A 21,334-nucleotide genomic window follows, 5' to 3' on the forward strand; every position below is an offset into this window, starting at 1 on the left:
TATTCAATACTCCTTATCTTTTATTTTCATTTTCTTTGTCTATTATACTGAAAAATAATTAAATCTATATACGTGGAAAATAAAATAAAAAGTTAAGGATTCCAAGAATAGTAACAAAGTTTGTATAAAAGTTTAAATTTATTTTTTGTGTATTTGTCTTTATATATATATATATATATACACACGTAACAAGTTGCATAAAAAAATATTTGATGCTGAAATTCTTACAGTATACAAAACTGAGAATTTTTTAAGCTTGCATTCGCAAAGCACCATCCAACCTAATTGTCTCTCCATTTAACAATGGATTCTCAACGATCTGCTGTACTAACATTGCATACTCATCGGGATTCCCTAATCTTTGAGGAAATGGTATGCTCTTTGCCAAAAAGACGCGCACTTTTTCTGGCAATGCCATTAATAATGGAGTGTTGAAAAGCCCTGGAGCAATTGTTACAACACGAATTCCATCCTTGGAAAGATCGCGAGCGATGGGTAAAGTCATTCCTATATAAAACGTTAATTATATAAAATGAAAAATTAAGTATCTAAATAATAAAGAGTAAGAAAATAAAATAAGACACAGTACCTACGACCGCTCCTTTTGAAGCAGAATAAGCAGCCTGACCCATTTGACCATCAAAAGCTGCGACACTTGCAGTATTGACAATAACACCTCTTTGACCATCTTGATTAGGTGTGTTTTCAACCATCAAGCCGGCAGAAAGGCGTATAGCGTTAAACGTACCGATGGTATTGACTTGAATAATTTTTGCAAAGTCCTCCAGTTTGTGAGCAACTTTTTTATTACTATTGTATGTTTTAAAAGCTATAGCAATACCAGCAGCATTGACGAGAACATCAAGCTTACCAAACTTTTGTTTTGTAAGGTCAAGGGCAGCTTGTACATCAGATTCTGAAGTTACCTTAAAGAAAAAAAAAAAAAAAAAAAGTTTAAACTTAAGTAACATTTAACATGGAGATTAATAATAGAAAATAAAAAAATTTAATTTTTTAAATGGTAATTATTATATTGTCAAAGATAAAGAGATTTCTGTCTGATAAACGGTTTTATAAAAAGCATATTTGAAAATTGCTTAATATATTTTCTACTTATTCGTAAAAGTAAATTTGAACTTAAAGGTACATAACCATATAGTAATTATATTAAATGTTTTACATACATCCACAGGTGAAAATATTGCATTAGCTTCCCCTAACTCGTCGGCCACAGTTTTACCTTTTGAAACAGGCAAATCGGCAATAACTACTTTTGCACCCTGCTTGACAAATCTTTCTACAGTGCCACGGCCCAATCCAGAAGCCCCGCCAGTCACCAGAGCTACAGTACCCTACAATAACAAAAAGAAAAAAGAAAAAAAAAAAAACATATATATATATATATATATATATATATATTTTGTTCAACGTTTATTACTAATAAATTTAACTTATTAAATAACTGTAATACAAAATGTAATCAAAATGTGTTTAAATTTTTACAGGCTATTATCTCCAAAGCTGATACTTTATATAAAAAATATACCAAATAAGAATAATTTTTTTTTTAAAGAAAGTATTATAATCACCATAACTTTATTGTAAATGTTTGCATGTTGTTTAACAAAATTAATTTTTAAAGCTGTGTTCTGATACTTATTGTTAATGCTGAGAATCTAAAGTGCAAATATCCGGATGCAATTTAAATAAGGTTATATGTTCTTTTCAAAATAAAATAATAAAATTAATGAATAAGATAATTCTAAATCAAGTCTAATCTTGTGATTCTTTGGTATAAGAGACACGTAAGGTGAGAAGGATTATCATTGTTTAAAAAAAGCGTACATTTTTTAAATACATGTAACACCCCACTGTAATAAAAAAATATTAATATGTTTAAATAATGTGTTTAAACAACATACCCTCAACATTTTCGAGCTTCAATTTTTCTCTTAAATCAACACCGATAAGATACGCGACTTTCACTAGTTAGAAAGTTATCCAACTTATCCGACTTGTTTTGAAGCTCTTCCAAGCACGTATGATGCACTTTACACTTGACTGTCTCATATAAATTTCAATGATGAGTTGCACAAAATTATCGTGGACTTTAGATTCTAAGATAATAAGATATGTAATAGGTTTATCTAACTATTTGTCTTGTAGAAGTAAACAACATTAAAAAAAAGATACTGAAGAATCTGTTTAATATACAGAACAAGTTTACAAAATTATATATATAATATATTTAAATTTCTAATAAAATCTCTTTTTATTAAATAATATAATACACCAGAGTGCGCAGCCTAACCCAACTCTGACTCGACTCTCGACTCTCGACTCTGACCCGGACACCATTACTAGAAAGCGCAAGTTGCTATTGGATACCGGCACACATATAGGCTATAGGCTTCTCCAAATGTGTGGGGTGGTCATACGTGGAAAAACTGACGGGAAACATCAGGCCCGTCAGCATCTTTCATTTTAATTGTCTGACATTAATCAGCATAGCGTAGAAAGATGTCAGCGATGTTGACTGCTGATTGGTTTCCTTTGGGAAGAGATACTTACTTTCGGTAATGTGCTCTGAGATTTACATATTTCTCGAGTACAACATTTGTACACGGTTATATTTATGTCAAATTGACAGTGTCACGTTATTGTTAATTGCACGTTGTGGACTTTTATTACAGGAAATTTGAGCTGTATCCGATATCTTTCCAGCATGAGATTTCTAGCAACAATTTATTAGTGGCAGCCCCATACGGGGGCTCAATTGCTGTAACAAGAAATTCTAAAAAACTTGTCAAAGTACAAGGAGCAACTAAACCTTTAATATTGTTGTATTCGTCATCAGGAAAACTGACAGCCAAGTTACAAGTAAAATATTTTTAGTTTCTAAACTTTATTATGTTTGCTATTTTTATATTTGTTTCTTTACTCAACATCTCATTCTCATAGTGGAGCAGTGGACAACTGGTATCATTTGGTTGGTCCCAGCAAGAAGAATTGCTCTGCGTTCAAGACGACGGCATGGTTCTCATATATGACATGTTTGGCACTTACCAGCATACCTTTAGCATGGGAAATGTAGGTGCAGAGATATAATAAATATAATAAATCTTTAATAGTATAATAAAACTTTTAATTACATTTTTTTTTTTTTTTCTCTCTTTAAGGCAGCCAAGGATACCAAAGTTGTTGACGCAAGATTCTTTACAACGTCCAATAGCACTGGGATAGCCGTTTTAACATCCACCAATCGTATATTTCTAGTAAATAATGTATGTGAACCTAAAGTCCGGCCAATTCCTGATGTGCCAAGTAAGTATAATAATATGTTTGCATGCTTTTTGCTTGTTCATAGTTTTTATATAATTTTTACTTTTAGGGTATGGTCCAATTGATTGCTGGTATATGGTACACTATGACAGAGAAACACAAGTAATTTTATCGAATAAAGAAGGAATTTTTGTAATTCATCAATCCCATCAAAACACATATTCATTTGTAAGCATGTCATTATACTATAATTCATATTGGTAAAATTTGACGTGGTATAAACTTTTATATATTTGAAAATCAATATTTTATTTTATTTTCAGAACACGCTCTTCAGCAATAAGATCAATAATATTATAGCTATAGCTGTATCGAGTAATAATCGGCATATTGCACTTTATTCAGATACTGGACATTTGTATATTGGTTCAATAGACTTCAGAGAAAAGTATTGCGAGTGTTACACAAATATGAAGGAGCCTCTTGCAAATGTAGCTTGGTTAGTAACGATTACTCAAACGGTGTGAGATATAAATTTTTTAATATAATAATAGAATTTGATAAACACTTGTAGGTGTGGCACGGAAGCTGTAGTATGTAGCTGGAATAGTACGATAATGGTAGTGGGACGTACGGCTGATACTATAATATACAATTACGATGGTCCATTACATTTGATCCCAGAGATCGATGGAGTACGTGTATTATCAAGCAGTTCTCACGAAATGATACAGAAAGTACCAAACGTCGTGCAAAGAATATTTAGAATCAATTCAACGGATCCTGCTTCCTATCTTTTAGAAGCTTCTAAGCAATTTCAGAAAAAGAGTCACAAGGCCGACAGCTATATAGATTTAGTGAAGGATAAATTAGATACAGCAATAAGAGCGTGTATCGATGGTGCTAGTCATGAATTTGATTTCGAAACGCAAAAAATTCTAATGCGAGTAAGTTGAATAAACATACGTGTTGATACATTAACAATATTTAACATTGTGAATTTTTCGTCAGGCTGCCAAGTTTGGAAAAGGATTCAGTAAAACAATAGATTCGGAATATTACGTTCAAATGTGTAGAATTTTGAGAGTTTTGAATGCAGTGAGACATCCTGCTGTGGGAATTCCATTAACATATACGCAGTATCTTTTTGTATGCAGTCGATATATGTTGTGCAAGAATTCTTTATGTATACATTATTATTATTATTATTATTATTATTTTTTTTTTTTTTTTTTTAATACTTATTACAACCAATGACAATCCTTAATGATATTAGATTTAACATTCTTACGAATCAAGTGCTATTAGATCGGCTGGTAGCACGAAGACATTATTATTTAAGCATACAAATAGCGCGGCATTTACAATTACCTGAGATCGATGGAGAAAGCAGAATATTGGCACATTGGGCTTGCTACAAAGTAATATAAATAACGAGCAAAATTTTACAAATAATTAAAAAAATATATATTTCTTTATTAATTGATATTAATTGATTTTATAGGTGAAACAAACACAATTAGATAAGGAACAAATAGCAGAAGAAATCGCTGATAAATTGGGATATGCTCCTGGTGTTTCATATAGCGAAATTGCAAAAAGAGCAGCGGATTGTGGACGAAAACAATTGGCTATTAAAGTATATATATAAATAATGTATTAAATATTATACACTTTACTGCGAGAAATTATTTATATACAATCATCTTTTCAGTTAATCGATTACGAACCACGTGCGCATCAACAAGTACCTTTGCTCTTGACACTTGGCGAAGAACGTGCTGCGCTGCATAAAGCAGTGGAAAGTGGTAATACAGATTTAGTTTACACTGTTATTCTTCATCTCAGAGAAAACATGACTCTTGGAGATTTTCAAGTAAGTAAATAATACTTTATTTCAAGCGTAAATAATTACGTGTTCTTTTATAACTAACTTTTAATTTAGATGTCTATAATGCATTGTCCTCTAGCAATGGCATTGTATATTAAATATTGCCAGAGCCATAATAGAGAGACATTGCGTGATATCTACAATCAATACGACGATTTCCATTCACAAGCAGTGTGGTTTATAACTGAAAGTTATCAACGAAAAGTTAGTACAATTTTTTTTTAATTATTGGTAATAATAAAAACCATATTAACTGTAAAAAAATGTTATGACAGATAACAGATAAATGTATATTATATATTTTTAGAATATAATGTCGAGAGATGCATTACTGCAATCTGCTCAGGAAAATTTCAGATTAGCTCGTAATGATACTAACGCATCGTTGACAGAAGAACAGATAAAACTGTTGAAGTATCAAAGATCGTTAGAGGACACGTTACGTGAATCAGTTATAGGGAAGCCTCTACATGACACTGTGAAAGTATTATTATTGCGCAACGAGTTGAAATTAGCAGATAAGTTGCGATCCGAATATAAAATACCAGATCGAAGGTACACAAAAATCTTTATAACTTTAAACAAATTATTATATTTTTTCATATTATACAATGTGAATATTTTAGATATTGGTGGTTAAGAATACAATGCCTAGCAGAAAAAGGATTATGGAACGATTTAGAAAAGTTTTCCAAAAGTAAAAAGTCTCCCATTGGTTATGAGGTAATAATAAATAATAAAATTGCTTTGTTTTTATGTAGTTATGTACAATTTATCGATGTGACAAATAACTTTTCAATAATTTCCATGTTAAAGCCGTTTATAGATGAATGTCTCAAGTATAATGAAAAATTAGAAGCAAGAAAATATTTAACCAAAGTTAAAGAAGATCTCAAAGTAAAATATCTAGTAAAATTAAAGTAAGTAGCTACCACATTTATTATTTGAAATGCAAATAAAATGTGTAAAACATATTAATATGTAATTATTATTATTGTAATTCTGCAGTTTACTTAGCGAAGCAGCGCAAACAGCGTACGAACAGAAGGATACTGCGGCTCTCACATTTGTGCTAGCACAATGCAGCTCATCCGATAGACAATTCATTGATAAGATTAACATGTTATTATCTAGTCTTAAAAGTTAAACCTTTTTTCTTTATTGTATAAGATGTATTTATATACAAATTTGATAACGTAACATTTAACAACAACAATAATAATAATAATAATAATAATAAGAAACATTCGAATATTTTATGAATATGCAATACATAATTTACATAAATAAATTAATAAGGTTACAGTAAATTATTTTTATAATATATTTAGGTATTTCATCTATTTTAATTTGTATAAAAATTTAATTACATATTTGTTGTGTAAAATAGCGATATGTAACTTAATTCTTATATATTTATATATTGCTTTATAACGTTGATATGTATATACAATATCATAGTATAGTATATTAAACCCGAGTATCCCATTGCCATTAAAATTGTAACAACGTACAATTTCGTTAATAAATTAAAAGTAGAAAGAAATTAATTGTTAATAAAATTTTTTTCAGAAAAGTAATTAACTAGATGTAAAACATGTTACAGCTTGGAGCTGATTAACTAGTTGGTTTAGAACGTATAAATTTTATATGTTTTTCAATGAGATCTTTCACGATTAATTGTTCAATTTCGTCTCCATTGTCTAATTGTTCATTTGTAAGAGACAAGACGTAATTAGTTTCTTTGCTTACAATTATCACTTGTTGCTTTCTAGTTTGTAACATGTTGGCTATTACAAGCTGGAAGACAAAATTCAAAATTTAAATATATTTGAGGGAAAAAAAGACTTTATATATATTAAAATAATTACTTACATTATGATTATATTTATTGAGAGCAGTTCTTGCTTTAGGAATCAGCAAGCTTTCGTCAGTTTCTAACTTAAACGAAACTACAAATGCTTTTGGTACCCACAAATTTACTAATGGGGCTAAAATTTTTGGTACTAATTGAAGTGATATAGTTGGTGGTCCGCTAGATGAAATTTTATGGACTGACTAAAAGAAAAATTTATATAACATTAAAATTGAATATGTTATATTTGACAAATAAGACTGATTTGAATAATATATTTACCATTTCATTGGAAGGAATGTAAAAATCAGAGACTGCAGCTGCTAAATATAATATAGCTTTGTCTTCTAGAGGTGCTAATGCTTGGCAAGCAGATCGAAGAAGCCAGAGATATTCGGAGAGAGTTGTAAAAGTAAGTTGGAGCAATTTTTTTTTATCAAATGCCTCTCTATACTTTCGTAGTACTGTAGCTACCTTTTCTGTATATTCTGGCAATACTGTAAAAATAAATACCGTATATAATAATGACATTTAATCTATCTGGATCAATTGTGTAAAATTATATATGATTAATTATTTTCTATAACTCACCTGTGATAACAGAATTTTCATTATTACCAGATATTTTAAGCAAGTCTAAAAACTTTTGACCTATAAAGTGTCTCGAAAATGGTTCCAAAGATTTGATTCTAAAAATACAAAAGATAATATTAATTATGTTGTATGTAAAATATATATAAAATGTATATAAAATATATATTTAAATATATGTAAAATATATATAAAATATAATTACCTATACATGAAAATAACTGAATAGCCTTGCTCCAAGAAGTATTCCGCTGAAACCGAGCCTCTTGTGCCTGCACTGAAATTATCTACAAATCTTACTGTATTATGTTCCAAGGGTACTGTCGTACCTCCACTCTACAATGTTAAATATTAGAATATCATAAAAAATCACACTTTATAAGGTTAAATCATGAACTCACAGTTACCAGTACCACTTTGTTCTCTGTCTCAAGATGCTTTCTAGTAAATTCTTTCAATGCCTGTTCATTCTGTGTCAAGTCCTGAGGAGGTGGATGCTTTGCATAAAAATCTTCCCATGTAGAAACCATTGCAAATGATTGCTACACAATAAAAATCATGTATAAAGATGGAGAAATAATAAAAAAAACTTGTAAAAATAATCAATATATACATACAATACATACAATAAGCATACATATATTACATAATAAAACTCTTAACCTAAAATCAAACGTATAATTTATTCAAAGTCCAAACACAGCATTAGTACTGACATTCATGAAACGACTCGATTGATAAAATATTGTAAAAATACTTAATAAATAGCATTAAATTATTGTAAATTAACGTGCAAAATACGATTGAGTATAACAACATATAAATAACTCGAAAAACAAGCGTAAAATATTACTCGATTTTTTCAACCAATAGGAACACAGCATTAATACTGCCATTCATACATTCATACCTGTCACTTTTTTAAAGTCTTAATAAAAATAGTTCCCGTCGATTCACAGGCTTAAAACTTTTTGGGCAGCAAGAAGAACGATCAAATTTGATAGAAAATCCAACGGAACCCCTGAGAAAGCAGCAGAACTTTTTTGACAATGTCTAGAAGCACAGAAAAACTTTTGTGACTCTCACAACTCTCCAATCACAAGCAAAATAAAATATAAATTTATTTACAGTTAGGAGAAATATTAAATTGTAATTAGAACACTCTACTACATTAAATAAAACAGAATTAAAGTTAAAAATTGAACTTGAATGCCTGAAAATAATTTATTTAAGAGTCACTCTACATTTAACCTATAACACGTACCTGTCACTTTTCAAACCCTTAATAAAAATAGTTCACGTCGTTGTACAGGTTTGGCACTTTTTGGGCAGCAAGAAGGAGCTTCAAAATTGATAAAAAATTCAACGGAACCGTCGTGAATGCTGCAGAACATTTTTTACAAAGTTCTGAAGCACAGCAATATATTCTGCGGCCCTCCAAGCGTTTCAATCACAAGATATCTGAAATATAAAATTATTTACAGTTAAGAGAATAATTTAATTGTAATTAAAACACTCTAATACACTTAAATAAACCAAATTTTAGTCAGAAATTTAACTAAAAAGCTTCAAAAAAATTATTTTAACAATATCTCCACTTTTAACCTCAAACACATACCTGTCACTTTTCTAACGCTTATTAAAAATACTTCCCGTCGATTCACAGACTTGGAACTGTTTGGACAGCAAGAATAAGGTTCAAATTTAATGGAAAATCCAACGGGACAATCGAGGATGCACCAGAACACTTTTTAAAAAATCCTAAAGCACAGCAATATATTCTGTGGCCCTTCAAGCGTTGCAATCACAAGATATCTGAAATATAAAATTATTTACAGTTAAGACAATAATTTAATTGTATTTAAAACACTCTAGTACACTTAAATAAACCAAATTTTAATCAGAAATTTAACTAAGAGGCTTCAAAAAAATTATTTTAACAATATCTCCACTTTTAACCTCAAACACATACCTGTCACTTTTCAAACGCTTATTAAAAATACTTCCCGTCGATTCACAGGCTTGAAACTTTTTGGGCAGCAAGAATAATGTTCAAATTTGATGGAAAATCCAACGGGACAATCGAGGATGCACCAGAACATTTTTTACAAAATCCTGAAGCACAGCAATATATTCAGTGGCCCATCAAGCGTCTCAATCACAAGATATCTGAAATATAAAATTATTTACAGTTAAGAGAATAATAAAATTGTAATTAAAACACTCTAATACACTTAAATAAACCAAATTCAAGTCATAAATTTAACTTAAAGGCTTCAAAAAAATTAATTTAACATTATCTCCACTTTTAACCTCAAACACATACCTGTCACTTTTAAAACACTTATAAAAAATAGTTCCCGTCGATGTAGAGCCTTGGACCTTTTTGGGCAGCAAGAGAAAGATTTAAATTTGATAAAAAATCCAACCGGGCACTCGAGGAAAACGCAGAACTATTTTCACAAACTGTTCAAGTGCAGTAAAACTTATGTGACCCTCGCAGAACTCCAATCACCAAGAATCTAGAATATAAAATTAATTACAATTAAGAGAATAATTAAAATGTAATTAAAACACTCTACTACACTAAATAAAGCCGTATTTAAGTCAAAAATTAAACTTAAGAGCCTGAAAATAATTTATTTAAGTGTAACTTTACTTTTAACCTAAAACACATACCTGTCACTTTTTATAAGTCTTATAAAAATTATTTCCCGATGATGTACAGGCTTGGCACTTTTTGTAAAGCAAGAAAAGACTTCAAATTAAATAAAAAATCCAACGAAACCGTCCAGAAATCAGCAGAACTTTTTTGCCAGACTGTAGAAGCACAGTGAAACTTCTGCGACCCTCGCAGCACTCAAATCACCAAACAACTAAAATATAAATTTATTTACAGTTTGAAAAAATATTAAATTGTAATTAAAACACTCAAATACACTCAACAAAACTAAAATTAACTTAAAAATTCAACTTAAAAGCCTGAAAATAATTTAATTAACAATATTTCCATTTTTAACCTCAAACACATACCTGTAACTTTTAAAAGTCTTATAAAAATAGTTCCCGTCCATGTAGAGCCTTGGAACTTCTTGAGCAGCAAAAGGGAAGTTCAAATTTAATAAAAAATCCGACGGGGCACTCGAGAAATACGCAGAACTATTTTCACAAGCTGTAGAAGTGCAGTGAAACATCTGTGACCCTCGCAGAACACCACTCACCAAGAATCTGGAATATATAATTTTTCACAGTTAAAAGAATAATTTAATTGTATTTAAAACATTCTAGTACACTTAAATAAACCGAATTTATGTCAGAAATTTAACTAAGAAGCTCCAAAAAAATTTATTTATGAATATCTAAACTTTTAACCTAAAACACATACCTGTCACTTTTAAAACACTTATAAAAAATAGTTCCCGTCCATGTAGAGCCTTGGAACTTTTGGGCAGCAAAGGGAGGTTCAAATTTCACAAAATCCGACGGGGCACTCGAGGAATACGCAGAACTATTTTCACAAGCTGTAGAAGTGCAGTGAAACATCTGTGACTCTCGCAGAACACCACTCACCAAGAATCTGGAATATATAATTTTTCACAGTTAAGAGAATAATTAAATTGTATTTAAAACATTCTAGTACACTTAAATAAACCGAATTTATGTCAGAAATTTAACTAAGAAACTCCAAAAAAATTTATTTATGAATATCTAAACTTTTAACCTAAAACACATACCTGTCACTTTTAAAACACTTATAAAAAATAGTTCCCGTCCATGTAGAGCCTTGGAACTTTTTGGGCAGCAAAAGGGAGGTTCAAATTTCATAAAAAATCCGACGGGGCACTCGAGGAATACGCAGAACTAATTTCACAAGCTGTAGAAGTGCAGTGAAACATCTGTGACCCTCGCAGAACACCACTCACCAAGAATCTGAAAGATATAATTTTTCACAGTTAAGAGAATAATTACATTGCATTTAAAACATTCTAGTACACTTAAATAAACCAAATTTATGTCAGAAATTTAACTAAGAAGCTCCAAAAAAATTTATTTATGAATATCTCAACTTTTAACCTAAAACACATACCTGTCACTTTTAAAACACTTATAAAAAATAGTTCCCGTCCATGTAGAGCCTTGGAACTTTTTGGGCAGCAAAAGGAGGTTCAAATTTCATAAAAATCCGACGGGGCACTCGAGGAATACGCAGAACTAATTTCACAAGCTGTAGAAGTGCAGTGAAACATCTGTGACCCTCGCAGAACACCACTCACCAAGAATCTGAAAGATATAATTTTTCACAGTTAAGAGAATAATTACATTGTATTTAAAACATTCTAGTACACTTAAATAAACCAAATTTTAATCAGAAATTTAACTAAGAGGCTTCAAAAAAATTATTTTAACAATATCTCCACTTTTAACCTCAAACACATACCTGTCACTTTTCAAACGCTTATTAAAAATACTTCCCGTCGATTCACAGGCTTGAAACTTTTTGGGCAGCAAGAATAATGTTCAAATTTGATGGAAAATCCAACGGGACAATCGAGGATGCACCAGAACATTTTTTACAAAATCCTGAAGCACAGCAATATATTCAGTGGCCCATCAAGCGTCTCAATCACAAGATATCTGAAATATAAAATTATTTACAGTTAAGAGAATAATAAAATTGTAATTAAAACACTCTAATACACTTAAATAAACCAAATTCAAGTCATAAATTTAACTTAAAGGCTTCAAAAAAATTAATTTAACATTATCTCCACTTTTAACCTCAAACACATACCTGTCACTTTTAAAACACTTATAAAAAATAGTTCCCGTCCATGTAGAGCCTTGGAACTTTTTAAGCAGCAAAAGACAGGTTCAAATTTAATGAAAAATCCAACCGGGCACTCGAGGAAAACGCAGAACTATTTTCACAACTTGTTCAAGTGCAGTGAAACTTCTGTGACTCTCACAGAACACCAATCACCAAAATCTGAAATAAAAATTATTTACAGTTAACAGAATAATTCAATTGTATTTAGAACACTCTACTACACTTAAATAAACCGAATTTTAGTCTGAAATTTAACTTAGAAGCCTGAACTCACTCTGCAAAGTGTTAGTGCTATCTGGAGTACTAAGTAAGTCGAGGATTTTTCTCTTGCACCAGGAATGGTCAGAGAGACTTCTGTGGCTTTCCCGGGTCTTCGGACAGTTTCCTTGGTTAGTTTCCGTCGCGAACCTTTCGTCCCCAAAGCGCCAAACCTGTAAATAAAGCAGAAGTATTTTTAAATTAAAACTAAAAATCTCATAAGTGACACTTTGAGGTTAAAGTTATATTTTGACTATTTTCTCACTTTTTAATTAATTGAGGCTCTCGAGCAATTTAAAATCGGTCCCTCACGATAGAGGAGGGTACTCTAATTAAATTCTAACGCATGACATACCTGAATTCACTCTGCAAAGTGTTAGTGCTATCTGTGGTACTGGGTAAGTCGAGGATTTTTCTCTTGCACCAAAAATTATCAGAGGGACTTCTGCAGCTTCCCCGGGTCTCCGGACGATTTCTTTGGTTAGTTTCCGTCGCGAACCTTTCGTCCCCAAAGCGCCAAACCTGTAAATAAAGCAGAAGTATTTTTAAATTAAAACTAAAAATCTCATAAGTGACACATTGAGGTTAAAGTTATATTTTGACTATTTTCTCACTTCTTAATTAATTGAGGCTCTCGAGCAATCTAAAATCGGTCCCTCACGATAGAGGAGGGTACTCTAATTAAATTCTAACGCATGACTTACCTGAATTCACTCTGCAAAGTGTTAGTGCTATCTGGAGTACTGGGTAAGTCGAGGAATTTTCTCTTGCACCAGGAATGGTCAGAGAGACTTCTGCGGCTTCCCCGAGTCTCCGGACGGTTTCCTTGGTTAGTTTTTGTCGCGAACCATTCGTCCCCAAAGCGCCAAACCTGTAAATAACGCAGAAGTATTTTTAAATTAAAACTAAAAATCTCATAAGTGACACATTGAGGTTAAAGTTATATTTTGACTATTTTCTCACTTTTTAATTAATTGAGGCTCTCGAGCAATCTAAAATCGGTCCCTCACGATAGAGGAGGGTACTCTAATTAAATTCTAACGCATGACATACCTGAATTCACTCTGCAAAGTGTTAGTGCTATCTGTGGTACTGGGTAAGTCGAGGATTTTTCTCTTGCACCAGGAATGGTCAGAGGGACTTCTGCGGCTTCCCCGGGTCTCCGGACGATTTCTTTGGTTAGTTTCCGTCGCGAACCTTTCGTCCCCAAAGCGCCAAACCTGTAAATAAAGCAGAAGTATTTTTAAATTAAAACTAAAAATCTCATAAGTGACACATTGAAATTAAAGTTATATTTTGACTATTTTCTCACTTCTTAATTAATTGAGGCTCTCGAGCAATCTAAAATCGGTCCCTCACGATAGAGGAGGGTACTCTAATTAAATTCTAACGCATGACTTACCTGAATTCACTCTGCAAAGTGTTAGTGCTATCTGTGGTACTAGGTAAGTCGAGGATTTTTCTCTTGCACCAGGAATGGTCAGAGAGACTTCTGCGGCTTCCCCGGAACTCCGGATGGTCTCGTTGGTTAGCTGCCGTCACGTATCTTTTGCGTATAAAGTTTAAAGCCTGTAAAACAAATAGAAATATTTGTTTTTCTGACTTTAAACTTTAATCAATAACACATACCTGTCACTTTTAAAACTTTTATAAAAATTAGTTTCCGTTGATGCACAGTCTTGGCACTTTGTGGGAATAAAAAAGACGGTTTAAATTAGTTAAAAAATCCAACCGGACACTCGAGGAAACAGTTGATCTCCCACAAACGAATAAAATAAGCATAAAATATTTCGCGTAAAATATTCACCAATGGAAACACAGCATTAATACTGGCATTCATGAAACGATTTGATTAATAAAATATTGTAAAAATACTTAACAAATAGCATTAAATTGTTGTAAATTAACGTGCAAAATACGATTCAGTATAAAAATTTATAAATAACGCCAAAAACACGTTCAAAATGTCAGTTGATTATTTTCAACCAATAGGAACACAGCATTAGTACTGACATTCATGAAACGATTCGATTAATAAAATATTGTAAAAATAATTAATAAATAGCATTAATTGTTGTAAACTAACTTGCAAAATACGATTTAGTATAAAAACTTATAAATAACGCCAAAAACACGTTCAAAATGTCAGTTGATTATTTTCAACCAATAGGAACACAGCATTAGTACTGACATTCATGAAACGATTCGATTAATAAAATATTGTAAAAATAATTAATAAATAGCATTAAATTGTTGTAAACTAACTTGCAAAATACGATTTAGTATAAAAATTTATAAATGACGCCAAAAACACGTGCAAATGTCACTTGATTATTTTCAACCAATAGGAACACAGCATTAGTACTGACATTCATGAAACGACTCGATTAATAAAATATTGTAAAAATAATTAATAAATAGCATTAATTGTTGTAAACTAACTTGCAAAATACGTTTTAGTATAAAAATTTATAAATAACGCCAAAACACGTGCAAAATGTCACTTGATTATTTTCAACCAATAGGAACACAGCATTAGTACTGACATTCATGAAACGACTCGATTAATAAAATATTGTAAAAATAATTAATAAATAGCATTAATTGTTGTAAACTAACTTGCAAAATACGATTTAGTATAAAAATTTATAAATTGCGCCAAAAACACGTGCAAAATGTCACTCAATAAATTTCAACCAATAGGAACACAGCATTAGTACTGACATTCATGAAACGACATAGGGAAAATGGTAGGTGTTGGGGAAGTTTCCGCGGTCATTCTACCGACGACTTTTGACCGAGCAACAAGGTGACGTATACCTTGCTTGAAGTGACAGTTAGATTTTTGTGTCGGGATCCAAGGTTAATAGAAAGTGTCGTGGACTATCCTGCGAGTGTCTACCGCGGTAGGAATGTTTTATATCGCGGCCCGTTTTATACCGATGCTTTGTGCAGAAATCTAAAATTTAACGAAAAAAGTGGTCGCGCGTTTTGAATAACGGTAGAGATAAAGCGAGATAGTGAATACCTCCGGTGGGGGTAACACAAGGGGGTAAAGAATATCCTGCGCGATAGTAGGGAAAACATTGAAGGTGTTGGGGGAAGTTTTCGCGGTCATTCTACCAACGACTTTTGACCGCGCAACAAGGTGACGTGGACCTCGCTTGAAGTGACAGTTAGATTCTTGTGTCGGGATTCAAGGTTAATAGGAAGTGTCGTGGACTATCCCGCGAGTGTCTACCGCGATAGGAATATTTTATATCGCGGCGCGTTTTATACCGGTGCTTCGTGCAAGTTTTGTGTCGTTTGTTACACCGACCGAAGTATTAAAGTGACAGTTAGACCGCGCTTACGTCTCAGGGTCGTGTTTAAAGATTTAACGGAAGTGTCGTGAATATCCCGCGAGTGATCTAGTGCGCGGAGAACGTTATTTTATCATAAAACAAGAATGCTTTTTCGTAATCGGAATATTGTTTCGCGCTTTCGGGATATAATAATTCGCGTTTCAATTTATTTTTTAATTAATCGTCGTACAGCCAGAGTACGCGTTATCTCTTGCGGAGTGTCGATTTTCTGTCTGGTAAGACGTGCTAATAGTACAGTGACCGGTATGATGACTTGACATTGTGGCAAAGTGGCTAACGCGCGTGAGCTAGGTGGCAGAGCCTACCGCGGATCGTGTGCGTGAACCTTGAGTGAAGAGCGAGAGAACGAGGAAAAGTTGAGGAAGGCATCTTGATGTTCTGTTCGCGATCCGTGTGAGAGAGAACGCATGAGTGATCGCTAAGAAATCATTATAGGCGCCTCTAATGATTTCTTAGTGATCACTCGTGCGTTCTCTCTCACATGTACGGTCGCGAACAGAACAGAGCATGAAGATGCCTTCCTCCAACTTTTCCCTCGTTTTCTCGTTTCTTTCGGTACTTCAGGACTCACGTACGCGATCCGCGGTAAGGCCTGACGCACTCTACCCTAGCTTACGCGCGTTAGTCGCCGTTGCCGCATTGAGTCATGCTATTATTGCCGGTCACTACTATTACATGCAATTCGGGAAACGGCATCTTTTGCTTGAGAGATTCGCGTTACGCCGGATTGTGCGATGCGTATTTTAGTAGTTTTAAATTTTTATTTAAACAATTTTTTCTTGTTTTATAATAATTTAAGCTATGAGTCATAGTGTAATAAAGTGCGCGATGAATATGAGTCATAGTGTTATGAAGTGCGCGGTGAATATGAGTCATAGTGTAATAAAGTGCGCGGTGAATATTATGTAAGTGAGTGTGAGTGTACAGTGTCGCGTTTTCGTATATAATACGGGGTACCGTGTTTAAGTTATTATAAAACAAGGTCGCTTTTCTCGTGATCGGAATATTGTTTCGCGCTTTCGGGTTATAGTAATTCGCGTTTTCAATTTATTTTTTAATTGATCGTCGTACAGCCCGGAGTATTCGTCGGTCCCTCGCGGAGTGTCGTTTTCTGTTTCGTTAGCCGTGACTGATAGTGCGTGCGCTACTGCACGCAATTCGGGAAATTGGCATCTGCTGCTTGAGAGATTCGCGTTACGCCGGATTGTGCGATGCGTATTTTAGTAGTTTTAAATTCTTATTCGAACAATTTTTCCTTGTTTTATAATAATTTAAACTAGGTATGAGTGATAGTGTAATAAAGTGCGCGGTGAATATGAGTCATAGTGTTATGAAGTGCGCGGTGAATATTATGTGAGTGAGTGTAAATGTGAGTGTACAGTGTCGCGTTTTCGTTTATAATACGGGGTGCCGTGTTTAAGTTATTACAAAACAAGGTCGCTTTTCTCGTAATCGGAATATTGTTTCGCGCTTTCGGCATATAGTAATTCGCGTTTTTAATTTATTTTTTAATGGATCGTCGTACAGCCCGGAGTATTCGTCGGTCCCTCGCGGAGTGTCGTTTTCTGTTTCGTTAGACGTGACTGATAGTGCGTGCGCTACTGCACGCAATTCGGGAAATTGGCATCTGCTGCTTGAGAGATTCGCGTTACGCCGGATTGTGCGACGCGTATTTTAGTAGTTTTAAAGTCCTATTCGAACAATTTTTCCTTGTTTTGTAATAATTTAAACTAGGTATGAGTGATAGTGTAATAAAGTGCGCGATGAATATGAGTCATAGTGTTATGAAGTGCGCGGTGAATATAAGTCATAGTGTAATAAAAAGCGCGGTGAATATTATGAGTGAGTGAGTGTGAGTGTACAGTGTCGCGTTTTCGTTTATAATACGGGGTGCCGTGTTTTAATAATAATTTAAACTATGAGTGATAATGTAAACTAACGAGTGATAATTTAAATTATGAGTGATAGCGTTAGTGGTTAATGACAGTATTTCGCGAGAGTTTCCAGTGCGCGAAAAGATGACTCGACGACGACGACGACCTCCCATCTGAGAGGAGGAGCAGGCCCGGGGGGCATCCTGCTACGGCGGAGCAACTTTTAGGTAAGCATTAATTTTTTAAATAAAATCTTTATTAAAAGAAAACCTTTACATTTTTATATTAATCTTATTGACTAACTGGCATGTCTACATAATTCTTTTCCTTTTTATGTTACAGTCACCGGCACAACTCACCAACTCCGCCGAAATTTATGCAGATTGGCAAGTCGCATGCTTTTTTTACAATTTCTTTATTTAATAAATTAAATACCTTTAATTAAAATACAGGCGCGCGCCTGTATACATATATTACATGTATTTTTTTGTACTAATATTATATTGCTTTGAAATAAAAGATGTGTAGAATGCATCAAAAATTTTTAACCACACCGGTTGTACTCAGAAAATATTAAAAGTATATACAACCGACAGTCCGCAGTCTGTTAAAGTGGGACGGAAATTTTTGATGCATTGTACATTAAAAATTTACAATACATTATACCTTGAAAATGTCGGACCATACACAATTCGGTGACTCGAATTACGTACTACTTAAAATTATTTAAAACTCCGCGATGTTACCGAGAAGCGGATCTGCGAAATCTGCCGGCGACGCCACGAAAAAACACTACTGGGTAAGTCGAGGATTTTTCTCTTGCACCAGGAATGGTCAGAGAGACTTCTGCGGCTTCCCCGGGTCTCCGGACGGTTTCCTTGGTTAGTTTCCGTCGCGAACCTTTCGTCCCCAAAGCGCCAAACCTGTAAATAAAACAGAAGTATTTTTAAATTAAAACTAAAAATCTCATAAGTGACACATTGAGGTTAAAGTTATATTTTGACAATTTTCTCACTTTTTAATTAATTGAGGCTCTCGAGCAATCTAAAATCGGTCCCTCACGATAGAGGAGGGTACTCTAATTAAATTCTAACGCATGACATACCTGAATTCACTCTGCAAAGTGTTAGTGCTATCTGGAGTACTGGGTAAGTCGAGGAATTCTCTTGCACCAGGAATGGTCAGAGAGACTTCTGCGGCTTCCCGGGTCTCCGGACGGTTTCCTTGGTTAGTTTCCGTCGCGAACCTTTCGTCCCCAAAGCGCCAAACCTGTAAATAAAGCAGAAGTATTTTTAAATTAAAACTAAAAATCTCATAAGTGACACATTGAGGTTAAAGTTATATTTTGACAATTTTCTCACTTTTTAATTAATTGAGGCTCTCGAGCAATCTAAAATCGGTCCCTCACGATAGAGGAGGGTACTCTAATTAAATTCTAACGCATGACATACCTGAATTCACTCTGCAAAGTGTTAGTGCTATCTGGAGTACTGGGTAAGTCGAGGAATTTTCTCTTGCACCAGGAATGGTCAGAGAGACTTCTGCGGCTTCCCCAGGTCTCCGGACGGTTTCCTTGGTTAGTTTCCGTCGCGAACCTTTCGTCCCCAAAGCGCCAAACCTGTAAATAAAGCAGAAGTATTTTTAAATTAAAACTTAAAATCTCATAAGTGACACTTTGAGGTTAAAGTTATATTTTGACTATTTTCTCACTTTTTAATTAATTGAGGCTCTCGAGCAATCTAAAATCGGTCCCTCACGATAGAGGAGGGTACTCTAATTAAATTCTAACGCATGACATACCTGAATTCACTCTGCAAAGTGTTAGTGCTATCTGGAGTACTGGGTAAGTCGAGGAATTTTCTCTTGCACCAGGAATGGTCAGAGAGACTTCTGCGGCTTTCCTGGGTCTCGGACGGTTTCCTTGGTTAGTTTCCGTCGCGAACCTTTCGTCCCCAAAGCGCCAAACCTGTAAATAAAGCAGAAGTATTTTTAAATTAAAACTAAAAATCTCATAAGTGACACTTTGAGGTTAAAGTTATATTTTGACAATTTTCTCACTTTTTAATTAACTGAGGCTCTAGAGCAATCTAAAATCGGTCCCTCACGATAGAGGAGGGTACTCTAATTAAATTCTAACGCATGACATACCTGAATTCACTCTGCAAAGTGTTAGTGCTATCTGGAGTACTGGGTAAGTCGAAGAATTTTCTCTTGCACCAGGAATGGTCAGAGGGACTTCTGCGGCTTCCCGGGTCTCCGGACGGTTTCCTTGGTTAGTTTTCGTCGCGAACCTTTCGTCCCCAAAGCGCCAAACCTGTAAATAAAGCAGAAGTATTTTTAAATTAAAACTAAAAATCTCATAAGTGACACTTTGAGGTTAAAGTTATATTTTGACTATTTTCTCACTTTTTAATTAATTGAGGCTCTCGAGCAATCTAAAATCGGTCCCTCACGATAGAGGAGGGTACTCTAATTAAATTCTAACGCATGACATACCTGAATTCACTCTGCAAAGTGTTAGTGCTATCTGGAGTACTGGGTAAGTCGAGGATTTTTCTCTTGCACCAGGAATGGTCAGAGAGACTTCTGCGGCTTCCCCGGGTCTCCGGACGGTTTTCTTAGTTAGTTTTCGTCGCGATCCTTTCGTCCCCAAAGCGCCAAACCTGTAAATAAAGCAGAAGTATTTTTAAATTAAAACTAAAAATCTCATAAGTGACACTTTGAGGTTAAAGTTATATTTTGACTATTTTCTCACTTTTTAATTAATTGAGGCTCTCGAGCAATCTAAAATCGGTCCCTCACGATAGAGGAAAGTACTCTAATTAAATTCTAACGCATGACATACCTGAATTCACTCTGCAAAGTGTTAGTGCTATCTGGAATACTGGGTAAGTCGAAGATTTTTCTCTTGCACCAGGAATGGTCAGAGAGACTTCTGCGGCTTTCCCGGGTCTCCGGACGGTTTCCTTGGTTAGTTTCCGTCGCGAACCTTTCGTCCCCAAAGCGCCAAACCTGTAAATAAAGCAGAAGTATTTTTAAATTAAAACTAAAAATCATAAGTGACACATTGAGGTTAAAGTTATATTTTGACTATTTTCTCACTTTTTAATTAATTGAGGCTCTTGAGCAATCTAAAATCGGTCCCTCACGATAGAGGAGGGTACTCTAATTAAATTCTAACGCATGACATACCTGAATTCACTCTGCAAAGTGTTAGTGCTATCTGGAGTACTGGGTAAGTCGAGGAATTTTCTCTTGCACCAGGAATGGTCAGAGAGACTTCTGCGGCTTTCCCGGGTCTCCAAACGGTTTCCTTGGTTAGTTTCCGTCGCGAACCTTTCGTCCCCAAAGCGCCAAACCTGTAAATAAAGCAGAAGTATTTTTAAATTA

At 33.8% G+C, this 21,334-nt stretch overlaps 3 protein-coding genes and 1 long non-coding RNA gene across 6 annotated transcripts; 1 reads left to right on the forward strand and 3 right to left on the reverse strand.

Annotated features, from left to right (window-relative positions):
• Positions 1 to 119: 119 nt before the first annotated feature.
• LOC139107179 (3-hydroxyacyl-CoA dehydrogenase type-2-like) lies at positions 120 to 2,232 on the reverse strand. Its single transcript, XM_070664557.1, has 4 exons — positions 1,923 to 2,232; positions 1,185 to 1,352; positions 590 to 926; positions 120 to 507 (listed from the first exon to the last, which is right to left on the reverse strand). Exons 1-4 carry the CDS (start codon positions 1,929 to 1,931, stop codon positions 251 to 253), a joined length of 771 nt encoding a protein of 256 aa, XP_070520658.1. The 5' UTR covers positions 1,932 to 2,232; the 3' UTR covers positions 120 to 250.
• Positions 2,233 to 2,405: 173 nt separating this feature from the next.
• Positions 2,406 to 6,719, forward strand: LOC139107172 (vacuolar protein sorting-associated protein 16 homolog). Its single transcript, XM_070664534.1, has 16 exons — positions 2,406 to 2,576; positions 2,694 to 2,880; positions 2,962 to 3,090; positions 3,180 to 3,324; positions 3,392 to 3,510; positions 3,606 to 3,781; positions 3,857 to 4,229; positions 4,294 to 4,421; positions 4,559 to 4,703; positions 4,787 to 4,921; positions 4,997 to 5,158; positions 5,228 to 5,377; positions 5,481 to 5,728; positions 5,800 to 5,896; positions 5,990 to 6,093; positions 6,182 to 6,719. Exons 1-16 carry the CDS (start codon positions 2,521 to 2,523, stop codon positions 6,318 to 6,320), a joined length of 2,493 nt encoding a protein of 830 aa, XP_070520635.1. The 5' UTR covers positions 2,406 to 2,520; the 3' UTR covers positions 6,321 to 6,719.
• LOC139107177 (phosphopantothenate--cysteine ligase-like) lies at positions 6,500 to 8,624 on the reverse strand. Of its 3 annotated transcripts, none has more exons than XM_070664555.1 (7): positions 8,530 to 8,624; positions 8,021 to 8,161; positions 7,825 to 7,955; positions 7,620 to 7,717; positions 7,311 to 7,525; positions 7,049 to 7,231; positions 6,500 to 6,973 (listed from the first exon to the last, which is right to left on the reverse strand). In XM_070664555.1, the coding sequence occupies exons 2-7, from the start codon at positions 8,147 to 8,149 to the stop codon at positions 6,791 to 6,793; spliced, it is 939 nt and encodes a 312-aa protein (XP_070520656.1). In that variant the 5' UTR covers positions 8,150 to 8,161; positions 8,530 to 8,624; the 3' UTR covers positions 6,500 to 6,790. The 3 variants fall into 3 exon arrangements, with proteins under 3 accessions (XP_070520656.1, XP_070520655.1, XP_070520654.1); XM_070664554.1 differs by lacking the exon at positions 8,530 to 8,624 and adding an exon at positions 8,237 to 8,376 and having other exon boundaries at positions 8,033 to 8,161; XM_070664553.1 differs by lacking the exon at positions 8,530 to 8,624 and adding an exon at positions 8,237 to 8,373.
• A 2,475-nt stretch (positions 8,625 to 11,099) lies between these two features.
• On the reverse strand, positions 11,100 to 11,780 carry LOC139107182 (uncharacterized). Its single transcript, XR_011546478.1, has 3 exons — positions 11,707 to 11,780; positions 11,354 to 11,549; positions 11,100 to 11,196 (listed from the first exon to the last, which is right to left on the reverse strand). It is a non-coding gene; the product is annotated as an uncharacterized lncRNA (long non-coding RNA).
• Positions 11,781 to 21,334: the final 9,554 nt, after the last annotated feature.

Source organism: Cardiocondyla obscurior, linkage group LG12 (assembly GCF_019399895.1).
Source record: "Cardiocondyla obscurior isolate alpha-2009 linkage group LG12, Cobs3.1, whole genome shotgun sequence".
Classification (NCBI taxonomy): domain Eukaryota; kingdom Metazoa; phylum Arthropoda; class Insecta; order Hymenoptera; family Formicidae; genus Cardiocondyla; species Cardiocondyla obscurior.